Source organism: Oncorhynchus clarkii, chromosome 21, assembly GCF_045791955.1.
Source record: "Oncorhynchus clarkii lewisi isolate Uvic-CL-2024 chromosome 21, UVic_Ocla_1.0, whole genome shotgun sequence".
In the NCBI taxonomy this organism is placed as follows: domain Eukaryota; kingdom Metazoa; phylum Chordata; class Actinopteri; order Salmoniformes; family Salmonidae; genus Oncorhynchus; species Oncorhynchus clarkii.
Window position 1 is genome coordinate 19114993 of NC_092167.1, and position 21470 is coordinate 19136462.

The 21470-nt window shown below is 42.5% G+C and overlaps 3 protein-coding genes across 4 annotated transcripts in view; 2 read left to right on the forward strand and 1 right to left on the reverse strand.

Moving 5' to 3' along the window:
- The first annotated feature begins 330 nt into the window (after positions 1-330).
- Positions 331-8856, forward strand: LOC139379350 (cAMP-dependent protein kinase type II-beta regulatory subunit-like). Its single transcript, XM_071122159.1, has 11 exons — positions 331-936; positions 1509-1544; positions 2009-2061; positions 2346-2429; positions 2555-2661; positions 3010-3163; positions 3522-3623; positions 6354-6428; positions 6527-6595; positions 6790-6934; positions 7107-8856. Exons 1-11 carry the CDS (start codon positions 669-671, stop codon positions 7241-7243), a joined length of 1230 nt encoding a protein of 409 aa, XP_070978260.1. The 5' UTR covers positions 331-668; the 3' UTR covers positions 7244-8856.
- A 391-nt stretch (positions 8857-9247) lies between these two features.
- On the forward strand, positions 9248-17623 carry LOC139378697 (HMG box-containing protein 1-like). The gene is made up of 11 exons (XM_071121112.1): positions 9248-9287; positions 10329-10521; positions 10804-11011; positions 11135-11270; positions 11717-11828; positions 15461-15573; positions 15772-15928; positions 16033-16177; positions 16355-16618; positions 16733-16874; positions 16994-17623. Exons 1-11 carry the CDS (start codon positions 9273-9275, stop codon positions 17009-17011), a joined length of 1503 nt encoding a protein of 500 aa, XP_070977213.1. The 5' UTR covers positions 9248-9272; the 3' UTR covers positions 17012-17623.
- Positions 17624-19033: 1410 nt separating this feature from the next.
- LOC139378695 (receptor-type tyrosine-protein phosphatase zeta-like) overlaps positions 19034-21470 on the reverse strand; it is a 42204-nt gene continuing 39767 nt past the window's right edge. For both annotated transcript variants that reach the window (XM_071121110.1, XM_071121109.1), the window contains 2 exons: positions 21151-21286; positions 19034-19318 (listed from right to left, as the gene is read on the reverse strand). In XM_071121110.1, the coding sequence (XP_070977211.1) occupies positions 19175-19318; positions 21151-21286 (280 nt within the window). In that variant the 3' untranslated portion in view covers positions 19034-19174. The remainder of the gene's footprint in view (positions 19319-21150; positions 21287-21470) is intronic.

A 21470-nucleotide genomic window follows, 5' to 3' on the forward strand; every position in this document is an offset into this window, starting at 1 on the left:
CTTTTTCTTATTAATTAACTTCTATGGAGGTCAGTTGCTGTATTTAGGTATCAATTAAAAATGGAATCTCCTTGTGCAATAAGTGTTCACAGTGTAGGCCTACATGGGACAATTGTTATGCAAAAAGGAAACTACTATGCTAGACTGTCAATATGCATGACGAAATATTGGGAATAATGTACATCTGATGTGAATTTTGAGTGGTAAAATCACAGAGTTTCTTAACATTCTGTTCTGTCTGGTAAAACGATGCTCCTTTGAGATGGAGTGGTGACTGATCTGCTCACTCTTCTATTTCTATGATTCTGCGTGCGCAATCTCTAGATGGTTGGTTGTCATGGATACCTGGGTCACATGCGTGGGTTTCCCGAAGCCAGCAGCAAAATGATGCGAGCTAGCTAGCTAGCATTGTTACTGCCATTTTCATTCAGATTTAATCAAAAGGCGGTAGCTAAGTTAGCAAGCTATAGCTAGCTACAGATGAACATACATTGAGAATGGGTATAACGCCAACAACATTTGTTGCAAAAGGCTGTGTTTGGGAACGTATTATTCAAGTGAGCTGTCAACCCTTACAAGCCTGAGCTGGAATATCATTTTTTTTTAGATTCAGAAAATAGCCACCGGTATTTTTATTATTTGCCTGACTCTTCAAAGACCGATTAGAAATGAGTATTGAAATCCCAGACGGATTGACGGAGCTGTTGCAAAGCTTTACAGTGGAAGTGTTGAGGAATCAGCCAGGAGACATTCTGGACTTTGCCTTGCAGTATTTCATCCAACTGAAGGAGAATCAGAGAGGATCCGCCTTTGACAATGCCCGAGATTCGGCTAACGGTCGACCTGGCGATAATGTTAGCAGTGGAAGATCGGTCAATTTTGCCGAGGAGACAATGCAACTTGATTCGGAAGATGATGATGAGGAGGAATTCGTAGGTAGCTAACCTCACCGTTCTGCTAGAAAAGTCAGTACTGCCTGTGTGATGCTGCTAACCTTGATAGCTAGCTAGCTAACGACGTTACGGTGGCAGCCACTGAGAAAGTCAAGCTCGCTAACGTTTTGCTACTACGATGCTTTAGTTACTGTAGTCAGCCCAGCTGACGTTAGCTACTGACCATTTTACCATGAATCCCTCGTGGACAGAGGGAAGTGACAGCTTTCGCGATAACTTTACTTCTGGGTAACAGATGCCAGGCCAAGAAAAGGCAATTGAACTCTAATCTCAAAGGGAAATGGCCATCTAGCTACCATCCCAAAACCTCGAGTAACCCCCATTGTTTACTTTGGCCGGCAGTGGAGTGGAAAGAATGTTCTGAAAGTGTCCGTGACTATCCTGACCTGTGTGAGCATCAGTAGCGTTAGCTAGCTGATTCATTCCATGTTAGCTAGCTAACGTTAGCTGAAAACAATCAACAGTGATTTTAGATCAGAATACTCTCTCTATATGTCAAGCCAGAACATTGTATCATAGTAAAATACACATCTTCATGTAACTTTTTTTTATTAGCTCCAGTGATCAACAGATTCTTGAGAAGATCTTCAGGTAAGAAGGTTTGATATTCTAGCTATGTCCTTTGTATGTTGCATCCACAGAAGTACCCACTTTTCCACTGTTTTCGACATAGTGACAGGAAATGACATCTGAAGTGTGTGTTTGATGGGCATAATGATATCCTCTCAGTGGCTGGGACTATTGATCCAGTCAGAGCAGCAATTGCTGCTGTCATCACTATCACATATGTTAATAGTACTGTAGCAGGATCACACAAGTGTCTGTCTGCTAGCCAGAGGGTTTTCAATGCACACAATACTCAAGTATCAGGAGCAGTCTAGAGTTCAGCTTGTTCACCTATAGAGACATGACAGGCTTAAACAATGCTGTGTGAAATTGATTACACTGCAGATTATGTGACCACCTTGGTGTGGTTGGAATCACTCTTGGTATCCTGAGTGAAATCTGAAGGAGGCACTCAAGTGTAATGTGATGACTCTTGCTCCTCTCCACAGTGTGTGCTGAAGCATTCAACCCTGATGAGGAGGAGGAGGACAAAGATCCCAGGGTAAAATCACTTAACCTCCATCACTATGGGGTTGACCTCTAACCTTTAACCTCAAGTTAGCTAATGATTTGATGCCGCTGGTCCACTGCAAACCATCGTTGATGGTTTAGGTTGAACGTTTGTGTATTTATCAAGAACAAAATAACGTTTCAGCATAAGAAGTCAGATGCTGAGTGAAACAGGGAGGGAAGGAGATTAGATGACTGTCTGCACTCTGTACTTGAACCTGATACAGTAGCTATAATAATACATGCTAATTATGGCTCTGCTCTGCTCTCTTCCAGATCACCCATCCTAAAACCGACGAGCAGAGGCACAGACTACAGGAGGCCTGCAAAGACATTCTACTGTTCAAAAATCTAGACCCGGTAAAGTGAAGTGGGGTGGAAAGACTATAGGTTAAACAAATGCATTGAGGAAAAGTCAACAAAAACTGTATATGGATGCTGCTGTGTGCCGTGTCACTGAAATATCTCTGTGGTTGTGTTAATAGGAGCAGATGTCCCAGGTACTGGATGCAATGTTTGAGATGTCAGTGGAGGCTGGCGAACACATTATAGACCAGGAGGACGATGGGGACAACTTCTATGTTATTGAAAGGTAGGACTTCAGATTCATCAAGGCATTGTAAACAGACGAGACAGTCTATGCAGCACTTTTTGATCCCAGGGACCATATCCACAAAGTTTCTCAGAGTAGAAGGACTGTTCTAGCATCAGTTTTGCCTTTTAGATCATGATGAATATTATTCTATGGCCAGATCCTAGGTCAACACTCCTGCTCTGCGATGCTTTGCTGATACTGGCGATGATGGGTCTGAAATCGCATCCTATTTCCTGTATTATGCACTACTATTGGCCAGAGTTGGGTGCGATAGTAGATTTTCCCATATAATAAATACTTATGCAATGAATGAATGTATCATTATGATGTTGCCTTCTTTCCCAGAGGGACCTTTGACATCCTGATGAAAGCAGACAGAGTGGAGCGTGTGGTGGGTTCCTATGACAATCAGGGCAGTTTTGGCGAGCTTGCCCTGATGTACAACACACCCAGGGCTGCCACCATCATCGCCACCTCTGTGGGAGCCCTCTGGTGCATGGTAGGTTTAAGGCTTCAGGGTGAACCAGTGGATTGTCCTGTAGCTGAAATGGATGAGAGGATGTGTAGGTAGGCTGTTACGTACTGTAGGTTTGAATGGTAGACTATGCCCCCCCCCCCCCCCCAGTAGATTGAGGAGTGAATTACAGAAGTGATGCCTAAAGCAAAACATGCCAACACTCCCTGGGTTGTCTGAAGGCATCAGCCTACTCTCTTGAGATCATAATCTTAACCATTACGGGACAAAACGGTGAAACTGGCCCCAGATGAGTGTTGAAGCAACTTAATTACTGGAGTAACCATGTAATGTGGTGTTTGGTTGAAATGATCTGAGGCCTGTGATGTTGTATGTACTCTAGGACCGACTGACGTTCAGGAGGATCATAGTAAAGAACAACCACAAGAAGAGGAAGATGTACGAGGCTTTCATCGAGTCACTGCCCCTGCTCACATCCCTACAGGTAACAACTGTGATCTCTATAGGTTGTTATCAATAAAACTCTGTTTATTTTTTTATTTTTATTTCACCTTTATTTAACCAGGTAGGCTAGTTGAGAACAAGTTCTCATTTGCAACTGCGACCTGGCCAAGATAAAGCAAAGCAAAACATAGTCAATAATACAGTAGAACAAAAGAAAACAAAAAGTCTATAGGCCATGGTGGCGAAGTAATTACAATATAGCAATTAAACACTGGAATGGTAGATGTGCAGAAGATGAATGTGCAAGTAGAGATACTGGGGTGCAAAGGAGCAAGATACATAAATACAGTATGAGGTAGGTAGATAGATGGGCTGTTTACAGATGGGCTATGTACAAGTGCAGTGATCTGTGAGCTGCTCTGACAGCTGGTGCTTAAAGCTAGTGAGGGAGATGTGAGTCTCCAGTGTCGTGGCAATTTCCTCTATTACCAAATGATGAGAGAGCAAACCACACACCAGTCAGAGTTATTTAAACTTCATCTTTAATTATATGAGCTTCACCATAGCCCTGTGACTCAGATCAATTCAGTGTCTATAAATGAATTCTGAGATTGCTTACAAAAGAATACTTAGTATCTTTTACAGCCAAGATACACCCCTCTCAACTCACATGATGAACCACAGATCTTAGGAACATCACAAAGGGACTTTTACTTGAGAGAGGAGTATCCCATAGCCAGATAGCATTAGCTAGAAATTATCGTTCAGTTTGGTCACTAAAACGAGATTCTAATCTCGTTTGTGGTACTTCATAGTACCAAGACATTTCCTCACTATCTGGGATGCTCTTTAGGCTTTATTGGCCAAAGACATGGTAAATCTCCTCTGTCAGTGCTATCTCATAGAGGCCCATCCTCAGTGGAACACACACACACACACAATATTCTAATGCAATGCAAAGATGATAAAATAATCTTACAAGCACGATAACATAATCTTGCAATTTTCCACGACATCTCCCCATCACATGGTTTAACAGATACATTCACATTGGAAGACACTGTTCAATTCTGACTTCTCCCTTTCTGATATTCTGCATATTACCAGACATGTAAAAGACAAGCATGACCTCTCCCCTCTCTGGGCCCCAAGTGACTTTTCCCTAGAGAAGAAAGGAAAATGCAACTGCCAACAGTATAGTCCAAAATAAGACATTCTAATGACAAGTATAAAGTAAATAAAACATTTATCTATTGTTACCTAACTAATTCTGATTCAGCTACGACACCAGCTTCAGAGATTTTTACAGTTCATTCCAGTCATTGGCAGCAGAGAACTGGAAGGAAAGACGAGCGTGTGCTACGAGTGGGTGCTGCTATGGTGACCAGTGAGCTGAGATTAGGCGGGGCTTTACCTAGCAGAGACTTATAGATAACCTGTAGCCAGTGGGTTTGGCAACGAGTATGAAGCGAGGGCCAACCAACGAGAGCGTACAGGTCGCAATGGTGGGTAGTGTATGAGGCTTTGGTGACAAAACGGATGGCACTGTGATAGTCTGCATCCAGTTTGTTGAGTAGAGTGTTGGAGGCTATTTTGTAGATGACATCATCGAAGTCGAGGATCGGTAGGATGGTCAGTTTTACGAGGGTATGTTTGGCAGCATGAGTGAAGGATGCTTTGTTGCGATATAGGAAGCCAATTCTAGATTTAATTTTGGATTGGAGATGCTTAATGTGGGTCTGGAAGGAGAGTTTACAGTCTAACCAGACGCCTAGGTATTTGTAGTTGTCCACATATTCTAAGTCAGAGTTGTCCAGAGTAGGGATGCTGGACGGGTTAGCAGGTGCGGGCAGTGATCGGTTGAATAGCATGCATTTAGTTTTACTTGTATTTAAGAGCAGTTGCCACGGAAGGAGAGTTGTATGGCATTGAAGCTCGTCTGGAGGTTAGTTAACACAGTGTCCAAAGATGGGCCAGAATTATACAGAATGGTGTCGTCTGCGTAGATGTGTGTCAGAGAATCACCAGCAGCAAGAGCAACATCATTGATGTATACAGAGAAGAGAGTCGGCCCGAGGATTGAACCCTGTGGCACCCCCATAGAGACTGCCAGAGGTCCGGACAACAGGCCCTCCGATTTGAGGGCCTGTAAGGTGAGGTGCAGTAAGGTGCAGAGCGTTCGATTTGCCTGCTGGGGGGCAAGGAGACCCCCAGCACCGCTAAAACCATTGACAACTGCGTGCCATTTTCAAGGGATTGTCAAATAAATGACCATTAGTTGAGTGAATAATAATCAGCTCCTAGAGAACAAGTCAGAACTACTAATTTGGGATTATTCCACGCAAAACTGGAACATCTCAGAGAGGGATGTTGACTGAGTGACACTTGATAATGCATTAGTAGCACAGTCCTAACACTTTGCATTCTATAGTATATACAATGCATAATGGTATACACCGTTCAAAAGTTTGGGGTCACTTAGAAATGTCCTTGTTTTTGAAAAGAAAAGCACATTTTCTGTCCATTAAAATAACATCAAATTGATCCGTAGTCATTAGACAATAGTCATTTATAACATTAACAATGTCTAGACTGTATTTCTGATCAATTTGATGTTATTTTAATGGACAAAAAAGTGCTTTTCTTTTCAAAAACAAGGACATTTCTAAGTGACTCAACTTTTGACCGGTAGTGTACATCTAAACGTGTTTATCTCCCATCTGTAGAGCATTATAGCAGCTACCACTACTGTTCTCTCGTGTCCTGACAGGTCTCTGAGAGGATGTGTGTGGTGGATGTTCTATCCTCCAAGACCTACACTGATGGAGAACAGATTATAGCTCAGGTAATTCTCTCTCTCATTATCCCTGTATTTGGAGAAAGTCCATGTAAAATGTCAGAGGTGCTACTCAAATGACTAACTAACTGTTGTTGTTCTGCCAGGGGGCCACAGCGAACTGTTTCTACATAGTAGAATCTGGTCAAGTACGAATAACAATGAATACGAGCAAGGTAAGGCTTGCTTCTGGATGCTCTACCGTTATTGAAACCGTTGATACGCAGTCATGGACATGCTAATATGTCTGGAGTTAGTGTCAACAGGTTCAAATGAGCTGAAAGCACCGTTACCGAGCATGTCAATGGCACAGTTTGTTCTATTGAAAGCACTATATGTCTTGTGTTGTCTGACTGTCTGCCACCCCCAGTTGAAAAAGGAGGAGGGAGAAGGGGTGGAAGAGGAGGTGGAGATTGCCATGTGCACCAGGGGACAGTACTTTGGAGAGCTGGCTCTGGTTACCAACAAGCCCCGGGCTGCTTCAGCGTACGCTGTAGGAAACGTCAAGTGTCTAGGTAAGTAGATAAAGACTGCAATCAGCTGGAGGAGCACTGCACTCCAGGAATTGTATCATTGTCAATACTCATGCTCTCTAGTCTAGATGATATCCAATAGCCTTGCTTTGTTAGCTGCAGTTGATATGGCTGTCCTTGTGTTTTTGTTTGTGTGTGTGTTTGTGTGTTCTAGTGATGGACGTGCAGGCGTTTGAGCGTCTGCTGGGCCCCTGCATGGACATCATGAAGAGGAACGTCGTCAGCTACGACGAGCAGCTGGCCGCGCTGTTGGGAAGTAACACTGGCATTCACGACAACGACACGGCGTGATAGAATACACTCGGCAAAGACAGCTGAGACGGGATGTTTTTTATAACAAGGGACTCCTAGACTCTCCCGAGGGGCCAAATACTCCTGGTACTGATCTAGAGGTTGGTTCATACTGCAAACTCATACTTCATATGAGATGAATCCCATTTGTATAGTTTTAGTATTTTGTATGATACATGAACATAGTGGTGTTCGTTAATAACCTTCAGATTCATTCCTGGCCTTATATCCAAATGGTACATATGAAGACACACTTCTATCAGGTTTGTCTAATAGATGAATTACGTTACGGCTTTTGATTCAAAATGAAACATTGGGGTCATCTATTGTCCAGCATTGAACCTTCCCTCACGGAAAAACACTTTAAAAAGACGTTGCTATTTTTGTTGTTGTTGTTTGCCTATAAATGTTACCACAAGCATATGAATTCATAATGAAATTAGATTATACTTGGTGTTTCTTATCTCCCAAGTGTATTAGCTACTTTTTAGAGTAACATTTTAGTCTGGACAATTTATGTCCTATGAAAACAACAGTTTTTGCAGAGGAAGAAATCAACATAGAGCTAGTGGTATATTTCAGTGTATCTTTCACTTGTAATTGTCAACTTATTTTTGATTAAATTGAACAATGCATATTGTAATTGAAGTTTAATAGTGCTGTAGTCCTGAGTTAAGCATTTATGATCTAGTTGGTAAAGAGCATTAATTAATAGCCAATAATTTGTCAAACTAACGTATTATATTTGTTAAATCAAATGGGACATTGACACAACTTGGTGCTCTGTAGCAAAAAAGGGCAGTATTTCCTGATGAATCCATGTGAAGTTGGTCTAAACAGAGCCATGTTTAGCCATGTTCATGGACTGTGTTGCTTACTTCATTTTTTTTCACTAGTTATTGTGTTATAAGCTGTTGATAAATTGTCAGCGGATGTTTCTTAGACACAGTGTCTTTTCCCATGTGATTTTTGATGTATCCGTGGGTGTTTTGGAGAGCTGATTTTGAGCTCAATATTTCCAACAGGTGAAACAAACATAGGGTGTCTTCATAAGGGAAATATCAGATAGGGAAATTCTCTTAGCATTTTGCATATTGCTGCTAGACCTACGTTTGGTACATAGTGTCTTTGGTACAGTCTGTTAAGAAAGAAAATATGTGTTGTCTTTGTCATTCACGCACTGCTCTCCTTAATAGCTTAGTACCGTATTTGACTTTTTGAACCAGAGATTTCATAAATGTCATTATTCTAACCTGCCAATACATTTGTCAGATAGATGTTCAACCTTCAATGCAAGTGAATCTCTAAACCAGTTTTATCAGTCAACTGAAAGGATTTATCTTGCCTACCTCTGCACACAATTACCTATGCCAACAAACAGGTATCTGCCATTCCTTGTTTCATGGTGTTAATGTTTGTGTTCTGTGTGTAAAAACAGAGTTCAGTTGTTTGTTTCATTGAATCTTTTTTTAAAGTTTCCACACCGACACTTGCTTTGCAGTTTTCCCCCTTTTTCTTGTTATATTGTTACAATACGCCTAATTTCCTGAGTATTTTCAGTATCTTAACTGTTATTTGAATTTCCATTGCAATAAACTTAGGTTTTGTATAAATAATTGAACATTTGCATTTTTTTACTGTTGGAAAACCTTTTAAAAACGTATCTGGTGTGTATATCACACAGGTAAAAGCAAACAGCAAATGCATGCATGTTTACAAACCTTTTATCAAAGACAGTCTGTGCCTTTATTTTTGACTGGCTTTGTCTGCCAGTCCTTGACATTGTAGTCAAAACTGTTACCAAACCTCATACAGTATAAAAACTACAATAGCTAGTTGCACGAAGTCGTCCAATTAGAGCCATCTCTGAGAGATGAGGGACATGGATTACAGCCAAAAGGAACAGCGCAAACAAATATGAGGGTGTATTTACTTAGTGAATAACCAATTACCAAGAGAGAAGCCATAGATTGACGTCTGAAGCCACCAATAATGTTTGCGAAAAAGAATAATATTTATCTCTCACTTGATGGCGACTGTTTTGGTGAGTTGCAAAAGAAAGTTTATTAGAAATACTGTAGACAGAGTTTATGTCAACGAAATTAATAAATAAATAGCAGAACCTTAAAGGTGCACAGGAAAAAAGCGAAGTTGGGATTGCCTTCTTCAGTTTCGAATGACATGTCAGATCGCACACAAATTTCATTGTTGGCGTTTAGTTTTCTTACCAGCTTGAGCAAGAGACGAATGCATAGGCTCTTTCATTCTTTCATTTAATTGTATACAAATATTAACATTTGCTCCACGTGACACGTTTTTGTCTTTTATGCTTCCGCATATAGCACAAGGTCCAATACTTGTCGATTTTTAAACGGTGTTTTCTGTCAACTCGACACCTCTGTGTTTTGACTAAGCCTTGGGCAAATTAGGTTGCGTTTTCCAAATCAATGGGATCGTGTATTACTATGTAATCATTTCGTTGTAAACCAAATCAACCGGCAGTAATATAGTTAGCTGTCGATGCCGTGTATAACTATTTGTGAGATATTTTCGTGATTTTAACTTATGCGAGTGAGTTATCGTCCTTTTCACGGTATTGAATGAATGAGCGCGAATGCGCATGCGCGAGGCCCGGAACGTTTATAAACAAGGCCTGCATCACATGACGCTGTTGCGAAATTGAATGGAAAAGTTATCTCACTAATTTGACTCATTATGATGGTACGTTGTTTATACAATTATATGAGTGTTACTTTTTCTTGTGATAACTGCTCTCAATTTCCAACACAAATGTTGACAAATGGCATAGGCGTAATTGGTTCTGCATAAGAAAAATCCCCCAGCCCCTCATCCTTCCCTTCCTCATCGCACCCCCTTTTTTCCCACTTCAACGTCCCTTTCCAATGTTATACACCAGGGTACACTGTCCCGCGAAAGTCCCGTAAAATCATCCTATTGTCCCGCATTTGGGTATTTTAAATGTGGTCACCCTAGTAACACATAACAGTTTTATTGTGCTCACATTCAATAACATTTTTAATAAAACGTTAATGAATGAATGAATGGATTGTGTGTTTGTGTCCAGTCAGATGACCTAAAGAAGCATTATAACATGGTGTGGGAAATTAAGAGTCCTCTGAGCAGCAGCAGTAGTATGTTGGATATCCCAGGGCCAGGTTCAGAGGCAGGTAGAGACCAGGGATTGGTCCTGCTCCAGTGTGAAGAACAGCTGCCCTCCTCCCCTGGATGCCCCACCAGTGACAGCCACATGGAATACGGTAATCATAAGCCAATGTCATGATTATGATGTGATTATAGATGTGCAATGTAGGCTATGCTTTATACAGGTAAATATTATGGTAAATTATTACCATATTTTTAAATTATAAAGCACCTTTTGTACATCATTAAGCAGAGTGATACAAATACATCATTCCTGATTTACTGTGAAACATCATGCTTTTAGATCTCTGTTCATTCTAGCTATTCTGTTGACATATTTAACCCCTTAAAGGAACTCTGATCAACCTAGTTATTACATTTCTGTAATTTCCCCTTAGATGACCTCCCGGAACTGGAGGAGGTGGAGGAGGACCAGACAGCCCCCACCGTGTTTCAAGTGGGGGCAGGGGTGTCCCATCAGGAACGTGACGGACACACACAGACTCATACGGCCGGGCCCCTGGACACACACTGGCTCACACAGCTAGCTCACATCGCCACAGGCCCCCAGAGTCCCCTGCTACAGGGTTCCACTCAGGTCGTTAGGTAGGGTTGTTACTGTACCACACACACACACACACACACACACACACACACACACACACACACACACACACACACCTGCTCCCGTTTTAATACTTCATAACTGTCCGTTTTGGAATACCCAAGGTCAACTCCCGTCCACATCTTTGGCACCAGTAGCAACCTCCATTCCTACGCACGGCCTCCCCACACCCGGCCTCCCCTGACCTCCAGCAGCCTGCCCTCTAGAGGCCAACACAGGGAGCGCAGCAGGCGAGTCAGGGTAAGAGCTGTAATTTATTTATTTATTTTATTTAGGTATGTCAGTTAAGAACTAGGCATGTCAGTTAAGAACAAATTCTTATTTACAATGATGGCCTACCCCGGCCAAACCCAGACGACTGGGCCAATTGTGCGCCGCCCTCTGGGACTACCAATCACGGCCGGATGTGATTCAGCCTGGATTCAAACCAGGGACTGTAGTGCCGCCTCTTGCACCGAGATGCAGTGCCTTAGACCGCTGCGCACGTTATGCTACACTACATTCATGCTGCACTGGTGGCAACACTGGACCAGTGCAGCAAACGCACTGCTTTTACTGAGAATATTAAGTGGATCGTCTTTCCCCATGAATTAGAAATATGGAGTTGTTTGAGAGTGAAAGTTATCTAGCTAACTAACTGATTCTGCTTTGGTGATAATTCCCTCTGATCTCTCTCCACTCTACAGGTCAGTAGTGAGTGTGAGTCTGCTGTGTCCTGTCACTCCTCTGTGTCTGATGACGAGGACATGGGTTGGAACCACTCCTGGCCACCTACTGCTTGGCACTGCTTCCTCAAAGGTACACACATATATATATTACAAAAGTGAGTACACCCCTCACATTTTTGTAAATATTTGAGTATATCTTTTCATGTGACAACACTGAAGAAATGACACTTTTCTACAATGTAAAGTAGTGAGTGTACAGCTTGTTTAACAGTGTAAATTTGCTGTCCCCTCAAAATAACTCAACACACAGCCATTAATGTCTAAACCGCTGGCAACAAAAGTGAGTACACCCCTAAGTGGAAATGTCCAAATTTTGGGCCCAAAGTGTCAATATTTTGTGTGGCCACCATAATTTTCCAGCACTGCCTTAACCCTCTTGGGCATGGAGTTCACCAGAGCTTCACAGGTTGCCACTGGAGTCCTCTTCCACTCCTCCATGACGACATCACGGAGCTGGTGGAAGTTAGAGACCTTGCACTGCTCCACCTTCCGTTTGAGGATGCCCCACAGATGATCAATAGGGTTTAGGTCTGGAGACATGCTTGGCCAGTCCATCACCTTTACCCTCAGCTTCTTTAGCAAGGCAGTGGTCGTCTTGGAGGTGTGTTTGGGGTTGTTATCATGTTGGAATACTGCCCTGCGGCCCAGTCTCCGAAGGGAGGGGATCATGCACGTGCACTCAACTTCTTTGGTCGACCATGGCGAGGCCTGTTCTGAGTGGAACCTGTCCAGTCAAACCGCTGTATGGTCTTGGCCACCGTGCTGCACCTCAGTTTCAGGGTCTTGGCAATCTCCTTATAGCCCAGGCCATCTTTATGTAGAGCAACAATTATTTTTTTCAGATCCTCAGAGAGTTCTTTGCCATGAGGTGCCATGTTGAACTTCCAGTGACCAGTCAGTATGAGGGAGTGTGAGAGCGATGACACCAAATTTAACACACCTGCTCCCCATTCACACCTGAGACCTTGTAACACTAACGAGTCACATGACACCGGGGAGGGAAAATGGCTAATTAGGCCCAATTTGGACATTTTCACTGAGGGGTGTACTCACTTTTGTTGCCAGCGGTTTAGACATGAATGGCTGTGTGTTGAGTTATTTTGAGGGGACAGCAAATTTACACTGTTATACAAGCTGTACACTCACTACTTTACATTGTAGCGAAGTGTAATTTCTTCAGTGTTGTCACATGAAAAGATATACTCAAATATTTACAAAAAATGTGAGGGGTGTACTCACTTTTGTGATATACTATATATACAGTGCCTTGCGAAAGTTTTCGGCCCCCTTGAACTTTGCGACCTTTTGCCACATTTCAGGCTTCAAACATAAAGATATAAAACTGTATTTTTTTGTGAAGAATCAACAACAAGTGGGACACAATCATGAAGTGGAACGACATTTATTGGATATTTCAAACTTTTCTAACAAATCAAAAACTGAAAAATTGGGCGTGCAATATTATTCAGCCCCTTTACTTTCAGTGCAGAAAACTCTCTCCAGAAGTTCAGTGAGGATCTCTGAATGATCCAATGTTGACCTAAATGACTAATGATGATAAATACAATCCACCTGTGTGTAATCAAGTCTCCGTATAAATGCACCTGCACTGTGATAGTCTCAGAGGTCCGTTAAAAGCGCAGAGAGCATCATGAAGAACAAGGAACACACCAGGCAGGTCCGAGATACTATTGTGAAGAGGTTTAAAGCCGGATTTGGATACAAAAAGATTTCCCAAGCTTTAAACATCCCAAGGAGCACTGTGCAAGCGATAATATTGAAATGGAAGGAGTATCAGACCACTGCAAATCTACCAAGACCTGGCCGTCCCTCTAAACTTTCAGCTCATACAAGGAGAAGACTGATCAGAGATGCAGCCAAGAGGCCCATGATCACTCTGGATGAACTGCAGAGATCTACAGCTGAGGTGGGAGACTCTGTCCATAGGACAACAATCAGTTGTATATTGCACAAATCTGGCCTTTATGGAAGAGTGGCAAGAAGAAAGCCATTTCTTAAAGATATCCATAAAAAGTGTTGTTTAAAGTTTGCCACAAGCCACCTGGGAGACACACCAAACATGTGGAAGAAGGTGCTCTGGTCAGATTAAACCAAAATTGAACTTTTTGGCAACAATGCAAGACGTTATGTTTGGCGTAGAAGCAACACAGCTCATCACCCTGAACACACCATCCCCACTGTCAAACATGGTGGTGGCAGCATCATGGTTTGGGCCTGCTTTTCTTCAGCAGGGACAGGGAAGATGGTTAAAATTGATGGGAAGATGGATGGAGCCAAATACAGGACCATTCTGGAAGAAAACCTGATGGAGTCTGCAAAAGACCTGAGACTGGGACGGAGATTTGTCTTCCAACAAGACAATGATCCAAAACATAAAGCAAAATCTACAATGGAATAGTTAAAAAATAAACATATCCAGGTGTTAGAATGGCCAAGTCAAAGTCCAGACCTGAATCCAATCGAGAATCTGTGGAAAGAACTGAAAACTGCTGTTCACAAATGCTCTCCATCCAACCTCACTGAGCTCGAGCTGTTTTGCAAGGAGGAATGGGAAAAATTTCAGTCTCTTGATGTGCAAAACTGATAGAGACATACCCCAAGCGACTTACAGCTGTAATCGCAGCAAAAGGTGGCGCTACAAAGTATTAACTTAAGGGGGCTGAATAATTTTGCACGCCCAATTTTTCAGTTTTTGATTTGTTAAAAAAGTTTGAAATATCCAATAAATGTCGTTCCACTTCATGATTGTGTCCCACTTGTTGTTGATTCTTCACAAAAAAATACAGTTTTATATCTTTATGTTTGAAGCCTGAAATGTGGCAAAAGGTCGCAAAGTTCAAGGGGGCCGAATACTTTCGCAAGGCACTGTATGCACTTATCGGCTAGTTTATTAGCTACGTCACCCCTTTTATGAAAATGGATTGACCCTACAGACAGTGAGTCATGTGACTGTGGCTTGCTGTATGAAGCAGGCAGACAGATATCGAGGCATTCGGTTAGAATGAGCAAAACGAGTGACCATATCAACTTTGAGCATGGCATGATCGTCACTGTTAGTATCTCAGAATCGGCCGCCCTCCTGGGCTTTTCAAGCACGACGGTGTCTAAGGTTTACAGAGAATGGTGCGACAAACAAAAAACATCCAGTCAGCAGCAGCTCTGATGGCGAAAACAGCTTGTTGATGAGAGAGGTTGAAGGAGAATGGCAAGAATCTTGCAAGCTAACAGGTAGACAGACGCAAACAGACCGGGTTTCACTACTATCAGATAAAAACAAGAAGAAGCGGCTCCAGTGGGCACGTGATCATACTGGACAACTGAGGAGTGGAAAAAAACGCCTGGCTCGAAGAATCCCAGTTCCTGTTGCGTCTGGCTCGATTTAGCGTAAGCAGCATGAGTTGATGGACACATCCTGCCTGTTGTCAACAGTACAGGCTGGTGTTGTACTGGTGTAGGGAGTGTTGTCCTGGTACACGTTAGATCCCTTGATACCAATTGGGCATGGATTGTACAAGAGTTTCTGACACCTTGTAGAATCCATGCCCGAAGAATTCAGGATGTACTTAATAAACTGGGCACTGACTGTATATGTCTATGTGATCACTTCCGGGACCGAATACCTGACCGTGTTGTGTAATGACCATTAATCAATTTTCTATACATTTCTTCCTGTGTCCTCAGGCACTCGTCTGCGGTTCCATAAGGGTTCTAGTGTGGAGTGGCAGGATGCTGAGGAACTGGTGTCAGACGAAGACTCAGACGATGAGGCAGAGGCTATAACCCGCCCCCTGAAGGTACAGTACATACTCATTTAGAGGCAATATCACATCCCCTGAAGGTACAATAATGACAAGCTCAGTGGACTAATGAGTTCCTGAGTAATACAGTTTAACTGAAATTCTTTAATATGGTCTCCTATCATCTCCTATCTCCCTATGAGACCCTTGTGAGTAAAGTTCCCCATCAATAACTCTGTTTTGTATTGTCCTTAGGGCTATGGTCGTGAGGGCCTGAGGCTGGTGTCCCACACAGAGAGCCGGGCGTTCGGGCAGTCCATCCTCAAGCTGACCTTTGACCCAGGTGCCTGTGGGGATTGTCTTCTGTTCGCTGAGTGTCAGCTGGACCACCCGTTCTACGTCAGAAACAAAGGTAGGAGGCCCGGGTGTGTGGGTGGTGTGTGTGTAATGTATGTAAAGTATAAGGTGTATGTGTGTAACGTGTGTTTCTCTAACGCGTGTGTGTTCTTGTGGCAGGCTGGTCGTCGTTCTACCCCAGTCTGACCGTGGTGCAGTATGGGATCCCGTGCTATGAGGTGATGGTGGGAGACGTGTGTCTGCCTCCTGGACACAGAGATGCCGTCCACACTGACGACTCCCTGGTGTTCGACACGTTCAGGAGGTGAAACCCCTCAGCATTAGTTCAATAGCGGCAGTAGTGTCCATTCTGTACTTTACAAACCATGTGTGACACGCTGGATTTGAACCGCGGCTCAAGACTGTGTTAGTCCCCCTGAGCTAAAGCCCCTCAGATCTCAGTGTGTGAGTCTTCTTTGTGTTCCTGTGTTGTTCACACCAGTTATGACTTCACTCCCCTGGACTCGTCGGCGGTGTACGTTCTGAGCAGCATGGCCCGGCAGCGTAGGGCCTCCCAGTCCGGCGGGGGCGCCGTCAGCCCCGACCAAGTCACACACCGCAACAAGCCAATTAAGAGCCAGCAGGACTCGGGAGCAGCCGGCGGGGCTTCGCCCACAAAGTGCAAGCGGCCAATGAATGCATTCATGCTTTTCGCAAAGAAGTTCAGGTTGGAGTACACCCAGATGTACCCTGGGAAGGACAACAGGTGTGTGTGTGCGCATTTGTGTGTGCAAAAAAATCCCCAAATTCCCTGGACTAATCAATCAAGTGAATGTAACACATTATTGTGTGTGTGTGTGTGTGTGTGTGCTGCCCTCAGAGCGATCAGTGTGATCCTGGGAGAGAAGTGGAAGAAGATGCGAGGAGAGGAGAGGAGGATGTACACCATGGAGGCCAAGGCTCTGGCTGACGAGCAGAAGAGACTCAACCCTGACTGCTGGAAACGCAAGAGAACCAACTCAGTGAGGAGAGGACACACACACATATCCTAAAAAGACTCTTGCATGGTGGTCATTTCAATATCAGCCCCTTGGAACTGTACCTAACCTTTCTTCTCTCTTTAACTTGTTCTCCGTTACAGGGTTCCCAGGGGAACTAAGAGGCGCAGACACACGAGAGAGGGATGAGGCAGATGACAGGAGAAAAGAGAGGGAGGCGGTGGAGGGGAGGGCACGCCGAGAAGAGGGGTGTATGGGGGGAGGCAGTACATGCTCAAACCAGCTACCACTCCTGAGCTGAGGAAGACACGCGCGCACACGCACGCACACACACACTTTAGAGCCAGCTACACTTCCTGTGACGTTACTCTACTGTGATTCGGGGTATGCTTGCTTTCTAAACAAATAGAGAATATATGTAAGAAAAAAAAATATATATATAGATATATACAGTATATATAATATACTAACTGTGCTTGAATATAAGATATTTTTTTAATGTCCGACTTGCCTTAATCTTCCAAAGCAAGATTGTATTCTTTTTAAATCATTTTGATTAATTTCAGGTCATTTCATACCTTATAGCTTGAAAAACATGAGCCCATGTGGTGCTGTAGATAGAAAAGGGGGAAGTGAAAACTAAACGTCTATTTTTCAACCAGAGATCAGTCTAGGGAATTTAAAAAATGCTTCCGATTATTCTTATGCCTATATTTGTATAACTCTATATTATTGCACAAAAGAAAATCTGATTTAGACTTTGTACATATATACGGGGGAAGGGAGGGAGGGAGGGGTGGGTGGAATATGTGCTTAACCTTGATTCTTGCTGTATTCCAAATGGACACCTACCCCTTAGGCACTTAAACTCTCTTTTGGTGTTTGTTACATTAGTCCATTGTTGATACCAAAATGTTTGCATGTCAGCAGCTTTCAAGAAGCAAAGTGTCACTTGCCACATCATAGTTTTTGATTGGACGTTTCCTTTAAAGTAGATCGTATTTATTCATCATGTATCTACACTAGTGTCTAGTGGGTAGGGGTTGGTTTGGAACTGGGCATATCTTACCCGGGTCAAGTGCACTGGGTGTGTGACAAACGAATAGGCCATGTAATAATAATGATGTGTTATATTATAATGATGTTAACATACCTATGGGACGGACATGCATATTCTCAAGGCAATTATGCACTACATACACTTTATGTATATGTGTTGTGTACATCTACATGTATATGTAATGTATAATTCAAGTATAGCTGTATGCAAGTATAATTTCCGACTCAATCTCAGTTTAACGATCAAGATTGTGAAAGTGATTTGATTAGTTTATTTATTTCTCTTCATCAAGAATGTACAGGTCCTTCTCAAACTTTTACCCACAATGCTCTTGTATTATAGTATAAATAAAAGCATGGATCTGTTCAAATGTACAGTGCTGTTTATAGTAATCTTATGACTACTGAATAGTCCAAACTTTATAATGTTAAAAAAAGATCAAAACATAAGAAATAAGCATTATCGATATTTGAACTCAATTATCACAGTAATACCCCCCCCCCCCCCCCCCGAAAAAAGTGGATGAAAATAAACAGCAGTAATGTTTGTAAATGGCTAGAAAGCCAACTTCATAGTAAAATATCAAATCTAGATGTTTAAATACATTTGGCCTTTTGATAGTGGTCAATTATTATTATTTACATAATATGAGATAATATTATATAATTTCACCTTTCCAACTGATCATCTCTTATTCTACATGTTTAACACCAGTATTTACACAAGTCATCCACAAGAGCGAGAAGAAACATACAGTAGATAGAATGACAGAATATAGGAAGGATATTTTTCCCTTTTAAGTAATTACATACAAATAAGACGTTTCAAAGGGATAGATAGTTAAATCAAGTAACTCAAAAACTTAAACAAACTTTAAGCAAGACAGTGATCACCTTTAAAAAAAAAAGAGTACAGAACATTTGGCATTAGTCACAAAGACATAGTATCAAACAGTTTTAAAGTACAACATGAATTACAAAAGGCACAGAATACCGGCCCCTAGCAGCCAGTTGCAACGTGTGGTCATACATGACAAACAGTATGTTTTATTCTGATAATACGATGCGTAATCTCATGTATTTTGTAGCCAGCTAAGCCTATTAATCACAATCCACTAGTGGCTAGCTCACGTTGCAAACGACTGGTACAAAAAAAGGCAATATTCTCTCTCGGGATGATTGAGATAGTGAAGGACATAGAGCACAGTGTATTTTCCAGAGTGTGTGGTGCTCCTTGGAGTGTATGTGTCTCTGTGTGTGAGAGGTTACATGAGGGACTCCAGGCTCTCTGCTGCAGTGGTGGCCCCCAGGAGAACTGAACCGTTGGTCTCAGGGGACTGTAGGGCCCTCTGGTCTTCCTGGCTGTCCACCAGACTCAACACGGCCCTGTACATGAACTGGTACTGCTCCTAGGAGTGGAGAGGTGAAAGACAGAGTCAGTAAAGGGCTCAGCTCCCCTGAATGAGATGTTATCTCCCCTAAATGCAACAAAAGTCCCCACATTTTTGGGGGGGAGGTCTCTAAATAATGCAAATTTATCCATTCTTCAATGTTTTGATGGCGCTTCACCATCTGGCAGTCCGACGGACGAATCTGTGTTCGGCGGATGCCAGGAGAATACCTGCCAGAATGCATAGTGCCAACTGTAAAGTTTGGTGCAGGAGGCATAATGGTCTGGGGCTGTTTTTATGGCTTAGGCTTAGTGGAAGGTAAATGCAAGTTTACCTACCTTTTTCATAAAAATGCATTGAAAGTATTGGGAGCGTTACTGTTTTCACCGCGACCGGCAATCAGAGTTTACTCACCTTTAATTTATTTTTTTACAAGTACACACTGGCTACCGGTAGGCCTATTTGAAGTTCATAGTCAATACACATTATAGCCTAGTCTTGTAAGTTGTGTGTTAGGCTGTCCATCACGTTTTTTCCAGGACAGTTTCAGCCTCATTTTGGGTGTCCTGACATTTTAGGCTACAAAAAAAGGTTAATTTGTCAGCAAGACGCATCAATTAGTGTAGACCTTATCAATGGCAATCGCTGGATGTCACAAGGCATACATACTTGTTGGTGCTGGAAATATTTTGGAGTGGACAAACATGCACAGGTAGCCTACTTTTGAAGTTATTTGTTTGACAAAATTTGATCAGTTGAAAATATCATGACTAGTTGTGTTCATGCCACATTAAAAGTTAACTCATTTGACTGTTTAAATTAAGTCTTTATTATTAGGCCAATGCAAGAGCATGCACTCAATAGAGACCCCCCGAATGTCATGGTGTAATTCGCACTCTGGTGTGTGAGAGCTATTTGTGAGCAGTGTGTGAGTGAGCTAACTATGTATGGTGTGCAGGTGTGAGTGTAGGCTAACTTTGTGAGCTATGTGAGCTGTTTGTGTAAGGTGTGTGCGCACCGTGTGTGCATGTGTGTGCAACCTGGACTCAGCGGTAGGCGTAACATAGTAAACTAAAATCCGTCAGACCCAAATGAGTGTGATATGTTCCGTTTGGTATGGTATGTATTAATTTGTGGATGTCCATAATCCATTTCTTATTATATGTTATGAATTATAATTTATATGATATGTTACGAATGTGTTTACGTATGATATGTTACAAATTCCAATTTGTTGTAGCTCATGTTAGCAAATTACAATTCATATGATATGTTACAAATTGCAATTAGTACAATATGTTACAAATTGCAATTAGTACAATATGTTACGAATTTTCAATACGCATGATATGTTACGAATTACAATTAGTTGTGGCTAACGTTAGCTTGGTGGCTAATGCCAACATTAGCTAGGCTAGGGGTAAATGGTTAGGTTTAAGGTTAGGTTTAGGAGTTAGGTTAAAGTGTTAAGTTTAGGGTTTGGGTAAGGGTTAGCTAACATGCTAAGTAGTTGCAAAGTAGCTAAAAAAGAAGAAAGTAGTTGCAAAGTTGCTAAAGTTGTCTGTGATGAGATTTGAAAACGCAACCTTAGGGTTGATAGATGTTCACGTTAAACGACCACCCATCCACCCCGACCAACACCTGTCCTTTTGTTTTACCTAAGTAACCTTCTGCCTTACGTAACCATACCAAACGTAACAATCATACTCATTTGAATGTCCCAAATTTTCGTTTACTATGTTACGTCTAGTCTATATAATCAGCCTGGTGTGAGTATGTATGTGTCTATGTTTGAGCTGTGCTATGTTCCCTGGGTTTCTGTGTTGTGTGTGTGCTGTTCCAGGACATACCATGTCATTGAAGACACCAGGCCTCATGAGGTTAGTCATCCGTGCCACCTGGTACACATCCACAGAGCCCTGATGCTCCAGCTGCTGTGCCAGGGTGGTGAGGGCACAGAACAGCCCCGCCACCGAGCCACCCAGCCTAACACAGACACAGACAGGGGAAAATATGCTATGAACCAATTACAGAAACAACACCCAAGTCTTTGTCTCAAACACAGAAGGAACCAACTACTCCTGGAACAAAAAGCACTTTATATGGTGAATCAGTTCCCATCAGTGAGTTAACACACTCTTCAAATAAGACTCCTCGCACCCTACCGGCC

What these genes read in the sequence shown, in the direction of transcription:
- LOC139379350 (XM_071122159.1), top strand. Translation starts at nt 669, where the DNA reads ATGAGTATTGAAATCCCAGACGGATTGACGGAGCTGTTGCAAAGCTTT. An exon ending in AGGAGGACAAAGATCCCAGG is followed by an intron (nt 2,062 to 2,345) that starts GTAAAATCACTT and finishes GCTCTCTTCCAG; the next exon opens with ATCACCCATCCTAAAACCGA. An exon ending in AACTTCTATGTTATTGAAAG is followed by an intron (nt 2,662 to 3,009) that starts GTAGGACTTCAG and finishes CTTCTTTCCCAG; the next exon opens with AGGGACCTTTGACATCCTGA.
- LOC139378697 (XM_071121112.1), top strand. An exon ending in TGACAGCCACATGGAATACG is followed by an intron (nt 10,522 to 10,803) that starts GTAATCATAAGC and finishes ATTTCCCCTTAG; the next exon opens with ATGACCTCCCGGAACTGGAG. An exon ending in CTATAACCCGCCCCCTGAAG is followed by an intron (nt 15,574 to 15,771) that starts GTACAGTACATA and finishes TATTGTCCTTAG; the next exon opens with GGCTATGGTCGTGAGGGCCT.